The sequence below is a fragment of the Sorex fumeus genome, unplaced genomic scaffold (genome assembly GCF_029834395.1).
Source record: "Sorex fumeus unplaced genomic scaffold, SorFum_2.1 ptg000061l, whole genome shotgun sequence".
Classification (NCBI taxonomy): domain Eukaryota; kingdom Metazoa; phylum Chordata; class Mammalia; order Eulipotyphla; family Soricidae; genus Sorex; species Sorex fumeus.
In genome coordinates, this window is record NW_026606118.1 from 58499820 (window position 1) to 58520987 (window position 21168).

General features: G+C 42.6%; 1 protein-coding gene across 2 annotated transcripts in view; it reads right to left on the reverse strand.

Moving 5' to 3' along the window:
• Positions 1–21168, reverse strand: part of UBR2 (ubiquitin protein ligase E3 component n-recognin 2) — a 118230-nt gene that overhangs the window by 66011 nt on the left and 31051 nt on the right. For both annotated transcript variants that reach the window (XM_056126002.1, XM_056126001.1), the window contains exons 3-10: positions 18580–18658; positions 17043–17156; positions 11429–11559; positions 9002–9140; positions 8193–8255; positions 4553–4673; positions 2107–2214; positions 1053–1141 (exon numbers count right to left, since the gene is read on the reverse strand). In XM_056126002.1, the coding sequence (XP_055981977.1) occupies positions 1053–1141; positions 2107–2214; positions 4553–4673; positions 8193–8255; positions 9002–9140; positions 11429–11559; positions 17043–17156; positions 18580–18658 (844 nt within the window). The remainder of the gene's footprint in view (positions 1–1052; positions 1142–2106; positions 2215–4552; positions 4674–8192; positions 8256–9001; positions 9141–11428; positions 11560–17042; positions 17157–18579; positions 18659–21168) is intronic.

Genomic DNA, 21168 nt, shown 5'->3' on the forward strand with positions numbered 1-21168 from the left:
CTGAGTACAGAGCCAGGAGTGACCACCAAATCAAAACAAAGAAAAACAGGAGCCCCTAACTGGGCCCTCTGGGTACTAGCTGGGAGCCTCCGAACGAAGAACTCAGGAGGTGGGGACATGCCGACCACACAGGTGAGAAGTTGCCAAAACCAAAAAGAAGGAGAGCCTGGTGTGGCTCAGTGACGGACAACATGCCTTGCGTGGCTGAGGCCCTGAGTTCAAGCCCCGGCCCAGAGGGGGAAAAAAAAAAACAAAACAAAACAGTAACAAAAACCAATAACTAATTCAGGGGAATTTTAAATGCCAGCTTAGTGACATGCTACTAGAAAGGAGAATATAATCCAAACATGCTAACCCAGAGTTCAAAATTCTTAAACCGTACTATCTTACGTGGGCGATTTCATAAAAATAACCTTTTCCTTATATTTTTTAAAGAATAGAAATAGCACGATAGGGGCCAGAAGGATAGCTCAGTGGGTAGGGTGCTTGCCTTGCATGCAGCCAACCCAGGTGCGATCCCTGGCGTCCCATATGATCCCCTGAGCAACACCAGGAGTGAGTCCTGAGTGTAGAGCCAGGAGTAAGCCCTGAGCACAAGTGGATGTGGTTCCAAAAACAAAACAAAAAAAAAAAATGAAACAGACCATAACCTATACGGATACAGGTTCAAGTTCTTCGCTGGTTATTTCCTATCAAATACACTGCAGAGATGAATAGTTAGTAGTAACACAGGGGATGACCAAGAAAGGCCTCATCACCTATACTCCATTTTGTTGATAAGTCATTTATGAGGTTACTAAGATTTTTTTTTTCTTTTTGGATCACACCCAGTGATGCTCAGGGGTTACTCCTGGCTCTGCACTCGGTAATCATTCCTGGCTGTGCTTGGGGGACCCTATGGGATGCTGGGAATCGAACCCGGGTCGGCCGTGTGCAAGGCAAACTCCCTCCCCGCTGTACTATCGACGCTCCAGTCCCAGTTACTAAGATTTTTATTTTACCCGATTTTATAGTCAACATACTGTGAATCTTTAAACTAAGAAATTACTTACCTTTGCAAATCGAACGGCAAAAAGTTTCTTGTATTTCAAATCCATCAGCAAACTACTCATGAAGAGCTGGTGGTATACACTCCTTGCACCTTTCACAGAAAGGGCAGATGAAAAATAAGAATGTAAGAAGCATGCCAAAAATGACATTTTCAAAATCTTCGAATGATCAATTGTTTTTTTGAAGTCTCTTTAAACCTAAATGTCTTACAGGTGTTCTTTAATATAAAATACTTGTAATCAGCTGGAGCAACAGTACAGTGAGCTGGGCGTTTGCCTTACATGTGGCTAACCTGGGTTCATCCTGGCACCCCATGCTGTCCCCTCAAGGCCCACCAGGAGTGGTCCCTGGGCACAGAGCCAGGAGCAAGCCCTGCACACTGCCAGGTGTGGAACACACACAAAAACAAACAAACAAAAAAAAAACAACTAAACAACAAAAATACTTGCATTCTGCTTCCTTTAAAAAAAATCAGTCTTTCTATATATAATTTTCTAACAAAATAGAAAGTTTATCTATACATTAAATACGACCTTTCACCGCAGAACTGTTGTCATTGTATAATTGTTGCACCTTGATTTCCTCCCACCAATTTCTACATTCTTTAAAAAGTTTTTTAAAAAAAATTATAACACCATGATTTACCAAGTTATTCACAATACAGTGGTAATCGCATCACCAGTTTGACCTTCCCTCCACCAATATCTCCAATTTCCCACCCACCATCCCTTGCAGACATGAACAAATTTATTTCATACTGTTAGTTACAGCACAAAGGCAAACGGAATTATCAAACCTCAGATCAATAAGAGTAAATCTGTGGTAATTGTTAAATCTCACAATGATATTGCTAAAGTCATTGTCTGAGGATTTACTCTGTTGCACCCTGATTTTTAAACAATACTGGCACAATATTTTTAAAAGCTTCACATGACCATTTTTTGCAAAAAAAAAAAAAAAAAAGAATTTTTGCTGTGAAATATGATTCCTTCTCAAATGAAGAACATAACGACTAACATCTCAATCACTTTATTTTGAAGGCATTAAGAGATTCACCTTTCCACAATTTGGAATCACTCAGCATCAGTCTGTCCACTAGAGAAGAATTTTCACCATCTGGCCCTTCTTGTAAACCAACTTGACATAAAATCCGGCGAAGGCCATCTTGAAACAGGAAGGAAAGTAGTGAGCACACAGTAACTTCAGTAACTTCAGAGACATTTTGGTAGAAATGCGCGAAGGATTTCATACGGTTTTTACACATTTTATTTTAGGGCAAAGTCATTCAGGAAAAGTGAAATTTATTAAATGATTTATTGACATTGTCACCGAAAGAAGGCAAGAGTCCCAATCTTGGGTTAAACACAAACTCTTAGTACAGAATGCCACAACATGTCTATAGTAAAGTTGACAAGGCAATGACACAATAAAGAACTTAAAGAAAAAAACACTCCCAAATTCCTAGACATTATTTTTAAGCACTTTATGCTAATTAAACCAGATTATAATAGAATCGTTTCACTTCTCATAACTGAAGGTAGCGCTAATATAAAATTTAGCTACCATTTACAAGTACAGCGAGTAGGGCGTTTGCCCTACACTCAGCTGACCCCGCCTACCCGAGTTCGATTCCTCTGTGCCTCTCGGAGAGCCCGGCAAGCTACTGAGAGTATCTCGCCCGCAGGGCAATGCCTAGCAAGCTACCCGTGACGTATCGGATATGCCAAACACAGCAATAAGAAGGCTCACAATGGAGATGTTACTGGGCCCTCTTGAGCAAATGGATGAACAACGGGAGGACAGTGCTACAGTGCTACCATTTAGAAGAATACATGTTTTTCATACTAGCATATGTCTGTACTTTTATTAATGCTATGCAAAATATTCCTTCCCCCCCCCGCCACTATACAAAATATTCTTAATTCATTAAACAAAAATTCACTGTGTAGCATTACTACATCTGCATCTTGAAAACGTTAAACTTGCTTAAAAAGTTCCTTAAATAGTAATATAACCATGAACATAACTGAAACTTTAATAATACCGTTTTCTTCTTCACTTTACAACTTAAATTTGTTTTTAGAGTTCTATAAGCATGCAAAATAACCAGGGGGAAAAAAGATGAAGGAACTATTAGTTAATCATAAAAGTTACCAAACAGAAAAGTGTTTACAAATCTAAAGGAAAAAAACACACCCTCATGAGTATTAATAGAAGTCACAATCTTCAAATTACTGACAGTAATTCAAAAACACTTTTTAGCAAAAAAACTGCTTCCATGATCCTATCGATTAATACTGTCGCACAGTCCCACAGCAGTCCCGCTGTCAAACACCACAACTCAAAAGGGAGTGGGCCTGAGAAAAAGAACTGGACAGACATGACAAAGGCAAGCAAACAGATTTCTTCTATTCCCTTGCCTCTGTATGTGCACCTGCCGCTTCAGAGCGTGACAGTACTCTCGCCACCTAAATGGCCTTTGATGCAAATGTTTAAAAAGGTCTCTTTTTTAATAGCCATCTAGCCATCTGTTAGATCAAGTTAAGTTTCACTTAGCGGTGGCCTGTGCATGTTAACAGTGGTCATGTAAGTCCACGGGGCCGGGAAGTGCTGCCATCAGGGCGATGTGGGAATACTGAACAGCACAACAAGGAAATCATCCAACACTGTCCGAAGACATTTAGGTGTAGTCTGATTTATTTGGGAGCTCTACAGAAATATGCCGTTCTGGTGTTAGATATGTGTTAATTCGGTTACATATCATGAAAACAGATGATTGGATTTGGAGAACGTGGAAAAATACAAATTGGTCACTTAAAAATCTGTGAACATTCAGAAATGCAAGTTATTAGTAACTGGAAGTAGTAGAAGTCCAAACAAAGAAAGCAAAATGAGCATCTTATCAGTGACGTTGCCAATCATCTGGGTTTTACAGTGACATTTTCAGTTTTTCAATAGAGTCCCACAGAGTGCTCCATTTGAAAAAAGGTTCTTTTACCAAGTTTGTGATAAACTTTACATACATTACAGGCCAAAAGCCACTTAAAATAGTTTAATAATACAGTGTTTCCCAAAGTTGATGTAGGACACCACTGGAATAATCCCCGGGTGGTTGGGTGGGGCGTTTTGAAGGGAAGGGGAACATTCTGTTTGTTCAATTAAAAATGGTATATTTCCAAGAGGATACTGAATTAATAAGTTTTCTAAAACGATGGGAATTAATATTTTTCCAAAATCACTTTGGAAACATTTGGCTTAATTCAATGGTTCCTGCATTTTCTTAAACATAAAATCCCTTGAGTATGCATTAAAAAAAAAAATCCCATGGAACAAAATCAGCAAACAAATTTTTCTGCACACAGACATATTCTAAGATGGCATTTTAAATATGAAATTAATAAACTATTCCACTTGATTTCTTCCCTTTTGTTCCCCCAAAACAGTTTCCCAGGACACATGAGTTTATCTTTAATTTAATTACCAAATATTTTTATGAACCTACCTGAATATCCAATAATATTTCCCAGCCAAGATAATAGTTTCAAACCAAAATTCTGATGAGCCACAATAGACGAATGCATAACTTGAACTTTGAGTGGCCTTGTCTGTCTACTGGTATTTCTCTTAAAAAGAAATGACAGGATGAAGAAAACAAACTTAAAATAACTATTCTACAGAAAAAGTTAGTATTTTTATTTAATCATATTCTCAACACCAGAGGGGAATTTTTCAGGTAGATTTATGAGAAAAATACCACTTAGATCGCCTTGTTCGGATCCTAATTTTATAGTTGGAATCAAAAGATTCTTTTGAAAAAAATAAGAAATGACAGCTTCTGTGTAATCTGAATCTTTGGTCTTATTTTTGAAAATTTACCCTTTGGGGCTGGAAGGACAGACAGGGTGCTTGCCTTGCACACGGTGGGCCCAGGGTTCCATCCATGGCACCCTGAGCCCCATCAAGCATGATCTCTGAGCAGAGCCAGGAGGAAGCCCTAAGCACCGTCAGGTGGGGCCCAAAAACCAAAAAAGATAAAAAAAAAAAAAAAAAAGAGAGAGAAAAAAAATCTGCCCCTCTAATTATTATTTACATCTCTAATTTGTTGGTTATTCATAATGTACTTCATTGGATGTATACAATATTATTGCTACTTTTATAAAAGCAGCAAAACACAGATTTGTAACCTGTCACAGAAACAGTCCCACAGTATTATTTTATATCATATCACCAACCTCCAAAACTCTCTTCATCGTACAAAACTAAAACTTTGTATCCTTCAAACATGCTTAAATCACTCAAATAGTATTAGATAGCATTCGTCTTTTGTGATGGACATATTTCGCTTGATCTAATTTCCTTAAGTTGCAGCACACATTAAAATATTCTTTTTTTCTAAGGCTCAATATTTTTCTGTTGTATGCAGACTTTTGTATTCAACCACTGACAGACACTGGAGTTGTTTTTACCTTGTCGAATGTTAATACTATGAACACAGGTAAAGAAAAGTGAGTTTGCTTTCAATATTTTTTTATGTGCACACTCAGAAGCAATATTGCTAACTCATATGGTATTTTAATTTTTAAAGAATTTACGGCAGTGTTTTCGATAGTGGTCGCACCATTTTATATTATTCCTACCAGCAGTAAGAATAATATATGATAGTTATATTAATAAATTAATATTATAAATTATCTCTACCAGCAGCGCCCCAGGGTTATATAGTACATATATTACGGTTATGTTTTACATATAATATTATTAATTAATATAAATATAAATATAAATAAAGAATATATTATTCTTACCAGCAGTGCGCCAGGGTTATATATTATATACATTAGGGTTATATATTATACATAATATTAATCAATATAAATATTAGATATTATTCCTACCAGCAGTGCCCCAAGGTTACTATGTCCCCAAATTCTTGACAATACCTGTGATTTTTCTGCTTCGGTTTTGTCTATAACAGCTATCCCACACTTAAGAAGTGGCACCTCCCGCCCTGGGGTTTGTTTTTGTATTTCCTTACAGATCAGCAATATCGAGCATGTTTTCATGCTGATCAGGAGTTTATCTTCTTTGGAGAAACATTTATTTAAATCTATCAAAACTACTTGACAGTGTTCCCCACAATTTCATTCCTTATTTGGATCACCTTTGCACTCTGCTTCACCCCATCACCACAACCCATATTAAATGGAGGAGAACTTGGCGTGTATTTTATCAATCTCTACATTATCTATGAGAACACGTTAATATTTTATTTATAAATATTTGGTACTATACTCTTATGTACATGGGCTTTTTTGGAGTAAATGGGGTAAATGACTGTAATATTCTTAACATGCTATGATATGGATTTACTCAAACATCCTCCAGAGAAAGGCATTTTTCTTTCTTTCTTTCTTCCTCTGTCCATTTTTCTATTTTTCTGTTGCTCCTACCAGAGGATCTCTATGTGTGCATCATACATATGAAATATCTGTCCAGCTAGTTAGAAGTAATTTTTCTAAACCTACTATTTATCTCCTTACTTTGTTTACAGAGCATGACAAAATTTTTTGTTTTGTTTTTGGGCCCAAAATATATAAAAAACATTTCTAATTCTGTGGATTTGGTCTTGGTTAAGAAGCTTCCCTGTTCCTGCTGGTTATGACTATCGTTCCCTGTATCTTCCACAAACTAGAATCTATTTCTAAACTTTCTTTATATGTACTAAATATATGTATCGAGACAAACATTATCAGAGATTGCAATTTTTTTTGAGGAGCAAAGCCCAAAATGATTCTACTGAACAAATAAGAAGTGGCATATATAAGGAAGCAACCTACATAAGGTAAAAAAAAAAATTCCATTTATCCAGATTCACCTACTGTAAACAATTTATTTCCATCATTTGCACATGGTCTTTCTCTCTGCACACAAAGAAGATACATGTACGTGTGCTTAAAAAAATACCAAGAGTAAAGTTTTATATACCATACAAAGGCTCATATCCATAAATACTTCAGGGGCCTATTTCCTAAGAATGGAAATATTCACAGTACAGTTTCTGATATTGTGCCAAACTGTATATGTCCTGACATCATAGAAAAAATTCATAAACAAGGCACCAAAAAAAAAACAAGCAGAAAGAAAATTATATAGTTCACTACTCATACAGTATAGCTGCTCAGAGTATAGTTATAGAGTATATTATTCAAATCCTGGAGAGGCACCACAAACAAAAGTGTAAGTCTCAATGGGTTGGAGAGAGATGCCTCAGTGGGCACATACTCTGTATGCAGGTGTGGGTTCTATTCCAGGCACCTGTGGTCCCCTGAGCACCACCAGGAGTGACCTGGAGCACTTCTGCATATGGCCCCCAGACCAGCAGGAAAAGGAAGGTCACATGTGAACATATTAGGGAAAGGTATTTGCAAAATAGGTCATAATTTAAATTTCAAGAACATCTGAAAATGATTAAGGAATCAAAAGCAAATATTCCCACACAGGGGGGAAAAAAAAAAGGATGACGGACACGAACATGAAATTCACAATAGGAAAGTGATCAGTACCACATATAGAAGCTACTTAGTGATCATGGCGAATCTGACCTTGTTCAGCCACTTCGGAAGGGCAAAAAGAAAATTGTTTAATTTGATAAAAATTCAGTGCATGTTTCTGGTGCTCAAGATTGAACCCACCCAGAGTCTCACACAAAACGTGTGCTGTCCACTGGGCGACCTTCCCATCCCCCACAATCTATAGTTTTGACAACGCCATGGAGAAATGGGGTATCTCAGGGACTGCTGGTGAGAATAGTGAGTGAACCTGAATCTGAGCCCTGTAGGGCTCCAAGCCTTGGCAGCTTCACGTGCACCTCTAATGGAGAAGGCGGACAAATAAGACGTATGTACTCTAAACCTGTCTTTTCCATGAGTTTTCTTCCTTAGCTTAAAACAAAACAAAACAAAAACTAGCTAACGCAATAAGGCAACGAACAACATTTTTGAACAACATTTTTAAACATGATTTTTGGTTAGCTTTGGCTTTACATTCATGGAGGCAGAAGAAATATTCCCAAAAAAACAAAGTAAGGAAGCAGTTTGGACAAAGGAAAAATGATCGTGGAGGCATGTTTTAAAATTACTTACCACAATTACTGACTTCGCTTGCTCACAATACTGGAAATCTCCGTATCGAACAGATCTGCGACCCTATGAAGGAAAGAATTTGAAATCATAAAAAATGCAACATTCAGCTTCAAGGACCTCAGAACCAGTAAATAAACATCTGGGCTTATCTCCGATCAGATTTCAGTATCTTAGGGAGATGCGTGAATGACTTGGGGTGCATGCTTGGCATGCAGGAGTAACAGGTTCAGTGCCTGCACCAGCCGGTCCCCAAAGAACTGCCAGGAGTGACCCGCCCAGAACAATACACTGGTATACTGGGACGTGCTCCCCTGCACCACTGCATGGATGTGGCATCCCTCCAAAATGGGAGTGTTTAAAGCCTTCATTCAAGGCCTGAGACAGTTTAGAATTAAGGCATGCCTCGCCTCTGCTGATAAAGTGGCTCCCACTGGCTCAGTTCCCGATCCTGCATATAATCCTGAGCACCATTGGGTGTGGCCCAAAACACAGTGTTCCCCCCCCCCCCCCCGCTCCCCCATGACAATGAAGTAGAACTGTCATTTTAATCACTGACGAACAGTAAACTGATTTCTATTTCCATGACTAAATATTTCTAATAGATACACGAAATCAGGTAAACATTTCCCTCTAAACTTTTCCATCTGACAGTAAAGTTATATCCAGTCTGTATGTCTATATTTGGGCCAATATTCAACGGAAATTTTAAAAATCAGCCTAGCTATATATAACTTAAAATTCTTTAGAGTAAGTTATCCCAGGTAGAAGTTCAATATATTACAAAACACCCATATAATCAAATTACTTACATCTCGATCTACTGTCGTTGCAAAGCCAATGGCCTCCTTCTGAGTACAATTAACAGCTTTCTGAAGGGTATAAATAACCTGCTCATAGGTGTGAACCTCATCATTGAACAGCATGCAATAGTAAGTGTCGCTCTTCTCTCTGTGGCAAAAATATTCAGCACACGTTAGACTATCTGTCTCTGGGTATCCTCTTGCTCCAGGCTGCCATATAAAAGTCATCCTCTTGCCTGAGGGAATGCGCCAGGTTCTAGGTATGTATTTATCTGTAATCAAGTCATTCAGAGTCCCAGTGCTTTGTGACACATCCCTTGGGAAGTAGTTATATCGGATCCTACTTGAACTGGTTTTTATCAAGAAGAGCAGATGTGAGAGCCCAGTAACATGGACCTGGACGGTCAGAGAAGAAAAGCCAGAGAAATCATCTGTGACCTCAGGCCAGAGTTTTTCAACTGTTTCACATTGCAAGCAGTTCCTCTCTGTGCCCTATATGGCCACCGGTGTCATGGAGTCACATTTGTGGCTGTCGGGAACTGAGGTATGAGTGCCACAGGCACGATGACCAGGACCTTTCTGAAAACTCTACAGTCTACCGGATGGCCCCTGTATCCGAGAAGAAACCTGCGGGCCCCGAGGGGGAGAGAAAGTGCTAGAGTGTGGGCCCGGGGCGAGAGGACAGTGATGTGAAATCTTGGAGAAGAGGCACAAGACCCGAAGGTCTAAAAACAGATTTTGATCTTCTGTCCTGAGGGCAAGTGAGGACTTGAGACGGGAGCCATGACCACAGGTCATACCTTAAAGCTTGTGTTGGCTACGGAGATGACAGTGAATCTTAAGAGCCGTCATGATGGCTGTCATTGATCAGGATGCCACAGTGCCCTGAGGATCGGGCAGAACCTGGACTCCACTGACAGCAGTGGCGAGGGGCGGAGCGGAGCCACCCACAGAGGGACCTGATGCCCGGGGGCACCGTGTGACCCGGGCTCTGGGAAGGCAGATGCCACGGAGCCAGACAGGAGAAAACACTACAAGAGAAGCGAGCTGGGTTCCTTTCCCTTCCACGCTACGAATGCTCAATCTATAAATGGGACACGAGATAAACAAAGATGAAGCCTTTCTATTCTCCAGGGTCTAAAATTTGGATTTTCGAATAAGGGTTCCCAAACTGGAAGTATTTGAAGAAACAGACATGAGAGAGGAAGTGCATGCCAACTATTTCAAAGTCAGACAGTCTTGGGGTTGGAAACGTGGTTTCAGTGGCAGAGCATTTGTGACATGTGCTGAGGCCCTGGGGTTTATTCCTGATACCACCTGCTCCCCTGAGAACCTTCAGGAGAGACCCCTGAGCATGGTGCCAGGAGCTGCTAACAGGCATTGCCAGATGCCCTGGAATCTAAACACTAAAGTCTGTACTGTTGCAGTGGTTGAGAGGAGGCCACACAGTGGACTGGTTGTGACACTTGCCAGGAATCAACACTTCCAGCTGGAGTGTTTATACTCAAGGGTTTAACAGTCCCTCATTTCCTTAAAACACCTATGAGGGGGCTGGAGCGATAGCACAGCCGGTAGGGTGTTTGCCTTGCACGCGGCCAACCCGGGTTCAATTCCCAGCATCCCATAGGGTCCCCTGAGCACCGCCAGGAGTGATTCCTGAGTACAGAGCCAGGAGTAACCCCTGAGCATCGCCAGGTGTGACTCAAAAAGAAAACAAACAAACAACAACAACAAAAAAAACAAACCTACATATTAACCCATAACAATGTTGAAAAAATGAAAAAGAAACAGTACCGATGATCTTCAAGTCTGCCATGTTGTTATGAACACAAGCTTGGCGAGACTCGGATGCGCAGCATATAGCTGACAAGGAGGGCACACACGAAGAGCGAGGCCCTTTACTTTACTTATGGCCAGCTAGAGGCTCCCATCAAACACCTGCAGCCTCTTCACTCATCTAAGTCCAAATGGCAAAAATGTCAGGTGTACACCAAAAGTAAGCATCAGAGGTGAAAAAAAGCTTCATAAAAATTTCTACTGAAAATGTGTAAAATCTGAGTGTTTCTCCAAACCCGAAAACTCACCCATATCAAGAGTTTACTCCCTAGTCCCATCTAATAGGTGAGAGAAAGAAATTGTGGAGTTAACTTAGCAACTTCGTCTCACAGCCTCCCCCTGTTATGTGGGAACCAGAGGGAGAATCCTGATGTGGCTTACGCATGGCCATAAACCAAGCAAACGGGGAGAAAACCCTCCACCAACCCCCGGGAATCACGTCCATTTTAGAATCGTAAAATCAAGACTATTGCTCAGGTGAAGAAACTGGAAACGAGAGATTACGTTCTAACGAGACAGATCACCCGTCAAGCAAAATCAGAATGGTTAAAAGTGAGACCGAACAACCCAACATACAAAGAATGACTGGGCTGCACTTACCCTATCTCCAGGTCAGCGGGCAACTCACTTTCTTTCTCCCAGGTTAATATATCTACTGCGTATCGGAATATGATGGCAAAAATGTTGTACGTCCTAGCGATCACATCTTCGGACAAATGCACGAGCGGATCCTGAGAGACAAGGGAAAAGGCAGCACGGTACAACAACCTTCCGAACAAAAGGGAGTGCCCTGCCACAGAGGGAGGGTGGGATGGGGGGATGGGGGGTGGGAGGGCTACTGGGATCCGTGGTGGTGGAGAATGGGCACTGGTGGAGGGATGGGTACTCAATCATTGTGTAACTGAAACCCAAGCACAAAAAATTTGTAAGTCTACAACTGTACCTCATGGTGTTTCACTAATAAAAATTAAAAAAAAAAAAAACCCACAACCTTCTGAATCCACTTCAGAACACGTCTGTAGAAGGCTGACTGACCTTCCAGCCACCCCGGGAGTCTGCCCCGACACGTGGCAGCCTACGAAATTACGCCCCTTCAACTATTTTGTTTGTAATAATCCCAGTAAGCAAATCAATTCAAATTAATAATATTCGGTGGCCTAGTGAATCAATCTAGAAATTGTCGAATGGCATGCCAGGATCTCTTAAGTCTGACCTCAAACCTTTGTCACTTCATATCCGATTACCCCCCAATTTCCAGAACAAACAACTGTTAAAAAAGACAAACACTATTTCATTTTCCAGGTGGAACGTAGAGCCTGATTTCGAGGCTACCAAAGAGAAGCCGACGAGGTCAGAAAACTGCTCTTCAGCACTAGGAATCCCCACTCGCCTCCTTCCCCTGGGCAGAGCAAGGCCTGGACAAAGGGGACATAGTGACTAGCACGCTCTTGGTAAGGCACCAAATGACTGGGCTCATGAAAAGAATATTACTATGAACATACACTCGGTTCAATGTTATCTTTTGGTCATGGCTGACATGTTTTTACATGTAGAATCTTCACTCTTCATGCTGGTGCCCAGGGGACCACCTGGGGTGTCGGGGATCCTTCCTGAATCAGCTGCATGCAAGCTAAGTGCCCTACCCGATGTGTAGTTCTTCAGCCCCAGATTTTCCAAATTCTTCGAGCCCCCCCACACTTCTTTTGGCTTTTTGTTCACATCCAGTGGTACTCAGGGCTTACTCCTGACTCTATGCTCAGGGATCACTCCTGGCGGGCTCAGGGGATCCTCTCTCTCCAGCCCCCCTTTAGAGCACTTCTGAAACTACAGTTCTCCTTAGTATGCTACACTGTATGCTGCATTAAAATGCATTTTCTCCTTCTAGCAAGGATTACTATTTCTTCTGGAGACTTTGGAAGTCATTACACATTGAAAACATAGAAGAAGCCAGAAGTGGCACTTCCGAGGGACGCTATGAGAGAATATGAACACGCAAACAAAGAAAAATACAAGTAACAACTGTCATACTCTACCAACCAGGCAAGCTACCTGTGACATATTCGATATGCCAAACACAGTAACAAATGTCACAATGGAGACATTACTGGGCCCACTCGAGCAAATCGATGGACAACGGGAGTGACAGTGACCAAACAGAAAGCAGATCCCAAGTCTCTGGCTGACAGTTCCTCACACCAGTCACGTCATTTCTTGCAATTATTTCCACCAATACAAGACACAGAGAGGAATTAAAAATTTATAGTAAATAAAATTTACAGGAAATAAATGGCCCTGGGACAGAAAAACAACTGCCACTTCTTGAAAACCCAAGTCAGTAGTGCCCAGAGTCTACTATACACCATTCTGGAGTTTGGGAAAGACCGCTTCCCACATATCTATCCATATTCAGGGGCCAGAGAGGTAGTACAGCAGGAAGGGCGCTTGCCTTACATGCGGCCAACCCAGGCTTGAATCCCCAGCATCCCACATAGTCCCCTGAGCTGAGTGGAGAGTCAGGAGTAACCCCTGAGTATTGCTGGATGTGGTCCCCCAGATAAAAATGTATGAACCCATATTCATAGGAAAATCCACTCTGAAATGTATCACCAACTGGGAATTTGGCTGCCACCTTAGACCACAAATAGATTCTTCTGCCAGCTTAATACGCACACTTCAATTTCTTAAAGATGATCACTGCTTAAGATCACTGATTAAGAATTATTTCTGCAGCAGAGAATAAACTGTGTAAGTCTACTAATGTTATAGTGGTCAGTTACATGAGGAAAAAGATGCCCGCTAAGAAATACTGCAAATGTCAGCTGGGATGAGCAAATAAATGAGCACTTAGTACCCAACCTGTATCATCAGTGTGACTTAATAATTATAGTTGTTTGCTTATATTTATGTGAGAGAATGTCAGCATTCAGCGAGTCCATTCTGATTTACAAAATGCAAGGCATGCTGTGTGAATGTCTATCAAATGTTATTTTCAAATTTTTTTTTGGCCACACTGAATGATGCTCAGGGTTACTTCTGGCTCTGCTTCTCAGGAATCACTCCTGGTGGTGCTCAGGGGACCACATGGAAAGCCGGGATTGAACCCTGGTCAGTTCCATGCAAGGCAAATGCCCTACTTGATGTACTACTGCTCCTGCCCTCAAATGTCATTTTAGAAAAAGTGGAAATTATAGGACTGAAGAGATAGTACACTGGGTAGGACACTTTGGTCTGTGGTTTGATCCCCAGCATCCCATTCGGTCCCCCGAGTCCCACCAGGAGTGACCTCTGAGTGTAGAGCCAGGAATAAGTCCTGAGCACTGCTGGGTGTACTCCAAAAACAAAACAAAGCAAAAACTGTAAATCATAAAGAACTCGGATCTCTTGTGCAACATATTTCTATGCTGCTGGCACAATCCCAGGCTCTGGCCATGTTTGAAAATGTGAATATGGGGGTCAGAGCAATAGCACAGCTGGTAGGGTGACTGCCTTGCATGCGGCCAACCCAGGCTTGATTCCCAACATCCCACATACTCCTCCAAGCACTGCTACGAGTAATTCCTGAGCGGAGAGCCAGGAGTAACCCCTGAGCACTGGTGTATGTGGCCCTCAAACAAACAAATAAATAAGGAATAAAATCTGAGTATGTACAGAGACTTCCACTGCTTCCAGATGTAAATAAGGTACGGTTCACACTGCCCAACTAACACTGGAAGTTAATACAGAACTGAGTAACTACCAAAATGACCTTATTTTGCAAATAAACATTTTAACGATACACATTTCAACTTATAAAAAATAAATTAGGAGGGCCGGAGCGGTAGGACAGCAGGTAGGGCACTTGCCTTGCATGTGGCCGACCTGGGTATGATCCCCAGCATTCCCCTGAGCACCACTAGGAGTAATTCCTGAGTGCAGAGCTGGGAGTAACCCCTGAACATTGCCGGGTGTGACCAGGAAAGAAGAAAAATTTTAAAAAGTAGGAGCCAGGAAAGTAGTCAAGCAGCGTGTGAGCTGAACCCCAGCACCACGTGGCCACATAAGCGCCTCTGCAAATGGACTGGTACCTACACTGGCACTGCCCATTGGTGCCCTGAGCACCACCAGGTGTAATTCCGGGGACCATGGGATGCTGGGAACTGAAGCTGGGTCATCCAGGTGCAAGGCAAACACCCTACCTGCTACTATCGCTCCAGAAATTCCTTTTTAATCAGTAAACATTTGATCTATTTATAAACCTATGTACCTGGAATCACATAAAAATTTCTCAGGCAGATAAGTACCAGGAGGTTTACTCCATGGCTTGGAGGCCAATCGCACATGCTAGGGGAAAAGGCAGCTCAGATAGAGAAGGGAGCACCAAGCAAAGGGTGTTGGGAGGATCCTCCCAGGATGGGAGAAGCATGCTGAAAGTAGACTACAGACTGAACGTGACTGCCACTCAATGCCTCTTTTGCAAACCACAGCACCAAAAAGGAGAGAGAGAGGGGCTGGAGTGATAGCACAGCGGGTTGGGCATTTGCACGCGGCTGACCTGGGTTCAATTCCCAGCATCCCATATGGTTTCCCGAGCACCGTGAGGAGTGATTCCTGAGTCCAGAGCCAGGAGTAACCCCTGTGCAATGCCCAGGTGTGACCCAAAAAAAAAAAAAGCAAAAAACAAAACAAACAAACAAACAAAAAGGAGCGAGAGAATAAAAGGGAATGCCCTGCCACAGAGGCAGGGTGAGGTTGGGGGAATGGGGGGATGGGAGGGATACTGGGATCATTGGTGGTGGAAAAATGGGCACTGGTGGAGGGATGGGTACTCGATCACTGTATAACTGAAACCCAAGCACAAAACTTTGTAAATCTACAACTGTACCTCATGGTGTTTCACTAATAAAAATTAAAAAAAATTTTTCTCGGGCAAGAAAGAAAGAGAGAGAGAAAGAAGAAAGCAAGGTCACCAGTGGAAAAAATTTAAGTAATATCTCTGACATTTAAAAATGAAATCTGATGGGGCTGGAAGCGGGAAGGGCATTTGCCTTGCATGTGCCCGACCCGGGTTCGATCCCTGGAACCCCATATGATCTCCTGAGCACCACCAGGACAGATTCCTGACGTGGCCAGATGTGACCCCCCCAACCAAAAATAAATTTTACAATAAAAACACATTAAAATCCGAAATACAAATTGTGAATCAAATATCAAATTGTCACAAGAAGTTGACTGTAAGAATATAAACACTGCTAAGAGGAAAATAAAAATACTCAGCAGCACTTTCTAAAAGCAGATATCCACAGCTGCAGTGAATAGGGGCAAGTCACAAGAAGAAAATGGCCAGGACGGGCCGCTGTGTCTGGCTGTGGAAGCGAAGGTGAACCCGCACTCCAGTGTCTGAGCCACAGTACCAACCCACAGAACCCCAGCTGAGTCCAGCGGTCTGTACGTGAAGGGAAACAATCCCTGCCATGTAAGTGGGGAGTCTAAAGCGGGTCCTACCAGCCGTGGGTGGCAGCCACACAATGCAAAGGACTTTCAAAAGACACTAAACTGTTCCTACTGACAGGACCATTTTGCTTATCCATTTCTCTCATTACAACTCAATTCGTATACAAGAAAGTATTTCAAATTTAAGGTTAAAACATTATTTCTTGGGGGCTGGAGCAATAGCACAGCGGGGAGAGCGTTTGCCTTGCATGCGCCCGACCCGGGTTCGATTCCCAGCGTCCCATATGGTCCCCTGAGCACCGCCAGGAATAATTCCTGAGTGAAGAGCCAGGAGGAACCCCTGTGCATCGCCAGGTGTGACCCAAACAGAAAAACAAACAAACAAACAAACATTATTTCTTTAAAAACAACCTTGGTGGGTGGGGATGGTGATGGGCAGAGAGATAATATAGGAGGTCTGGGTTTGATTCCGGATCCCCATATGTTCCCTGAGCCAGCCAGAAGTGATCCCTGAGAACAGAGCCGGGAGTAAGCCAAGAGCACCACCGGGTGTAACCAAAAGAGCCCAAACCCAAACAAACTTTGAGGGGCTTTCCCATGAGACAATGGGAGTGGGAAAGGCCAGTGTGGGGGTTGTGTGAGGTGTAGGGTTGTATGAGGAAACCACTCATGAATGGTATTCTAAATCCATCAATAAAATTAGAAGTTTATAAATTTAATAAAATAAAACGCAAAAACTGGAACTACATGCAAACAATAAAAACGACTCTTTGGAAAGCCTGACCTCTTCTTCCTCAGCTCCAGAGGCGTTGGGTTCATGCTTCTGACAGTACGGACCCTCTCGCCAAGCTTCCGTGTCACCACAGTCGCAGAAACCACCACCTCCAGAAGTCGTCATCTTGGGAAAAAAAAGACAGACAGGACCTTATTAGTATCGACTGAGGGCAACAGAAACAACCCTGGTCTAGTATTTAGCATAACATTTAGTCTGTAGTTTCGTTGAAGTGATGACAATTCCGCACCAAACCTCTCAATGTGGTTTAGTTTTCTTCTGGCCAGATCCAGCGACACTGATGCACTCCTGGCACTGCACTCGGGGATCACTCCCGGTGGTGCTCGAAGGACCATATGGGATGTTGGGACTCAAACCCAGGCCTGCCATGTGCAAGGCAAACGCCCTCCCATCTGTGTTATCACTCCGAACTCCAAATTTCTCAAGGTTTTAAAAGTAAGTCTGTCTGCTAATCTAAGTCCTTTAGACATAAGCTGCTTTGTAGTGTCCAGTGGCTACAGGTTTCCCGCTCCCCCTCAAAGAGGTACAATATGTTCCATCTACATGCCAGGAGGAGACAGGTCTGGGTTCACTGGCATAAGGCTGGTATCCAGGCAACCGGGTTAAGGGCCTAGAACCTGATGTGACAGGTCTCAGGATTCTAAAGATCCGAGAGCTGCCTCCTCCAGGAGGGCTTATTTACCAGCGTGCTGCCAGGGAAGCAGAGAGAGGCGCCTGTGTAAAGTGCCGGAGTCGCTTATTTTTATTCTTGAGCGCCACCTGAATAGCCATTCTTTGCAAAGGAAGGGAGCTCAGGAAACAGAGAGGCGGATGGCTCGGTTGGACAAACTTCACACCATCTGCGAGTTTTGATAATTATTCACACTTCCTTAAGATATGGCAATGATTCAAGAACTCTGGCAAGACAGAACCTATTGATAATTGGTGCTTTTTCTTTTTCGTTTTGGCTGGGCCACGGCCTCTACAACAGAGCTGCATGCCGGGCCTGGGTAATTCTTTCTGCTTTTTAAAAAAATGACCACGAGGAAGAGGAATTTGGGAATGGTATCAGGTGTGCCACAGATCATGACGTGATTACTGACACTGCACAGACGTGATTACTGCCACTGCACAAAGGACAATTACTCTCATGGGCTGCAAAGGCAGACGCCAAGAAACAAGGGCCGAGAGCGAGGTGAAAAATGAGAACTCACAGCCTTGAGCTGAGGTTAGCTCTTACTGCCAGAGACAGACTAGCTTCAAGGAAACTGGGCTTCTCCTGGAGAACACACCAAAACGGACGGAGTCTGGCTCTCTGGCTGTTTCAGTTCATTCTCATCACACCCCCCCCACACACACACCCACCCAGGAGTCAACAGTGGAAAGCCCCTGAAAGTCAGGGCTCTTGGTTCAAGTCCATGCCACAAGGCTACAGTGATGAGGCCACTCCCGAAACCCAACCCCATTCTGTCGGCAGTTTGAAAAGGCAGAAAAAATACCTATTAAAAAAATTCAATAAGGTATGGTTAATTATCAAGAGATCACTCACCCTGTATCGGTGGTCTCTGTGGATACTTCCCAAAAAGCACTCCATGCATAGAACGCAAGTTGGATCAACGGCACAGTCTCTGTAAAGTTAAAAGGACAAAAAAGCAATTTTTTAAACCATATAATAAGTGCATAATATTTCACAACATAATATTTCAAACTGGAATCCATCCCAGAAGAGCCAAAATTGAGTTTTGAAAAATGCAAGCAGATCTAACAATAACAGATTCAGCTGTCCCTCGCCCCTAGGTAAATTGAGTGTTCAATCTTAACTCTTGCCTTAAAATATTCATACCTTTGACTTTTCCCCCTTAAACTGCTAACAAAGCCTTTCAACAAAAAAACTTAGCATTTGGAGTAACAGCAGGCAATCTTGAGAGCCTTGAGACTAAAGTAACCATTAGTCAAGATTCTCCATTAAGTACTTACATGTGGCTTCTGAGGCGGTCCCCTAGAAAGAATCATGCATTTATCCTGCTTTTCTTATATAACCTGTACCTCAGAGTAGACAAAGAATTGATGGAGAGCTAAATTTCTATAAAATTCTAGCTTGGGGGACAGAGTGATGGTATAGCAGGTAGGGCATTTGCTTTGCACGCGACCAACACAGGTTTGACATGGTCCCCCAAGCACGCCAGGAGTGGGCCCTGAGTGCAGAGCCAGGAGTAAGCCCTGAGCACCGTCAGGTGTGGCGCAAAAACCAAAATAAAATAAGAGTCTAATTCATGAAGATTCATTACAACCAATGAACCGGTGATAGAGGCAACAAACTAAAACAGTTAGTAAAAAGGCAAATGAAAATGTTGCGTCTACCAGGTCCTTAAAGCCACTCATTCATCTCGGTAAAACAAAACGAGTCAGGTATTACGTGGCCCCATACTAAAAAGTTATACATGAACAATTATGTAATTACCCCCTCACACACACCCCCACACAGAACTTAATCAACCTAAGCACCCCTTTGGAGGACGCGGAGGGAATAAAGACACGCGGTAAACAACGTCCTGGGAACACAATTATCCGAATCCGGAATGTGGGAAATTCCACAGGACAAATGACCTAGTTTGGGCGTCACATAAGCAGAAAGAAGATGAAAAGATAGAGGAAACGCTGTTCCTGGCAGAAGAAAAAATGGAGGAGTAAGTCAAATGCAAAGTGTGAACTCTGAACCCACATTTGGGACCCAACTGGCACAATTTCAACACCAATAATAAGATCAGTGTTGCGTGTTTAGGAAGGACGCTAATAGCTGGAGAAAAAAAGTTACACTGAAAAAAAGGATTAGTCTCAAATGCTTTAAAATAATCTGCAAGGGCTGGAGCAATAGCCCAGCAGGTAGGGCGTTTGCCTTGCACGCGGCTGACCCGGGTTCGATTCCTAGCATCCCTGGCGGTCCCCTGAGCACCGCCAGGGGTAATTCCTGAGCACAGAGCCAGGAGTAACCCCTGTGCATTGCCAGGTGTGACCCAAAGAAAAAAAAATCTGCAAGGGGGGGAGGGGGTGGAGCGATAGGACAGCGGGGAGGTGTTTGCCTTGCACACAACCAAGCCGGGTTCAATTGCTGGCATGCCATATGGTGCCTTGAGCACTGCCAGAAGTAATTCCTCAGTGCAGAGCCAGGTGTGGCACCAAAAGCCAAAATAATAATAATAATGATAATGACAAACTAAAATAATCTGCAGGGCAGGAATGTGTCTGGTGGGCCAGGGAGATGGTCACGGTCACGATCCTCCCGTTGTTCATCAATTTGATCGAGCGGGCCCAAGTAACGTCTCCATCATGAGACTTGTTACTGTGCTTGGCATATCGAATACGTCACGTCACAGGGAGCTTGCCAGGCTCTTCCACGCGGGTGGGATACTCTTGGTAGCTTGCCGGGCTTTCCGAGAGGGGTGAAAGAATTGAATCCAGCTCGGCCGGGCCGGGTGCACACAAGGCAAACACCCTACCGCTATGCTATGGCTCCAGCCCAGGGAGATGGTTATGAAAGACTAAAGCACGTACTTTGCATGCAAGGTGCAAGGCCCCAGGACTGATTCCAGGTCCCTCACGGTCCCCCAGCACAACCAGGAGGGTTACCTAAATACCAAGCCAGGAAGACTGGTGTGGCCCCAAACATAGAAGTATATGAGCATGTTTGGGGAGGGACATCATTAATGAAAAGCTGCCAAACTGTAAATCACTACAGCCAAAGTACATGTCACGTCTATTATACCAATCACCTTACTTGTAACAGCTGAAAAATAAATCCAAAAGTCTATAATAAAGTTTCTGAAAGCCTAGTACACAAATACGCAATAGTTTTCTTACAGATATGTCACTTTGCTAAGAATTTATAGCATAAGTACTAAAATGAATCACATCAGAAAAAACCTTTGCTCATTACTGAAATGTTAAACTACATTACTACTTGTTTTAAGGATGAACGATCTTTGGATTCCAGAACTAAACTCCATTTGATCAAATTTGTATATTTTTGGACTTGGATAGCTAATATTTTATTTAGGATCCCTTCATCTATATTAATAAGGGAAATGGCTTCATAATGTCTCCTCTTTAATTTATCAGGATTTGAAATCAAGACTTTATT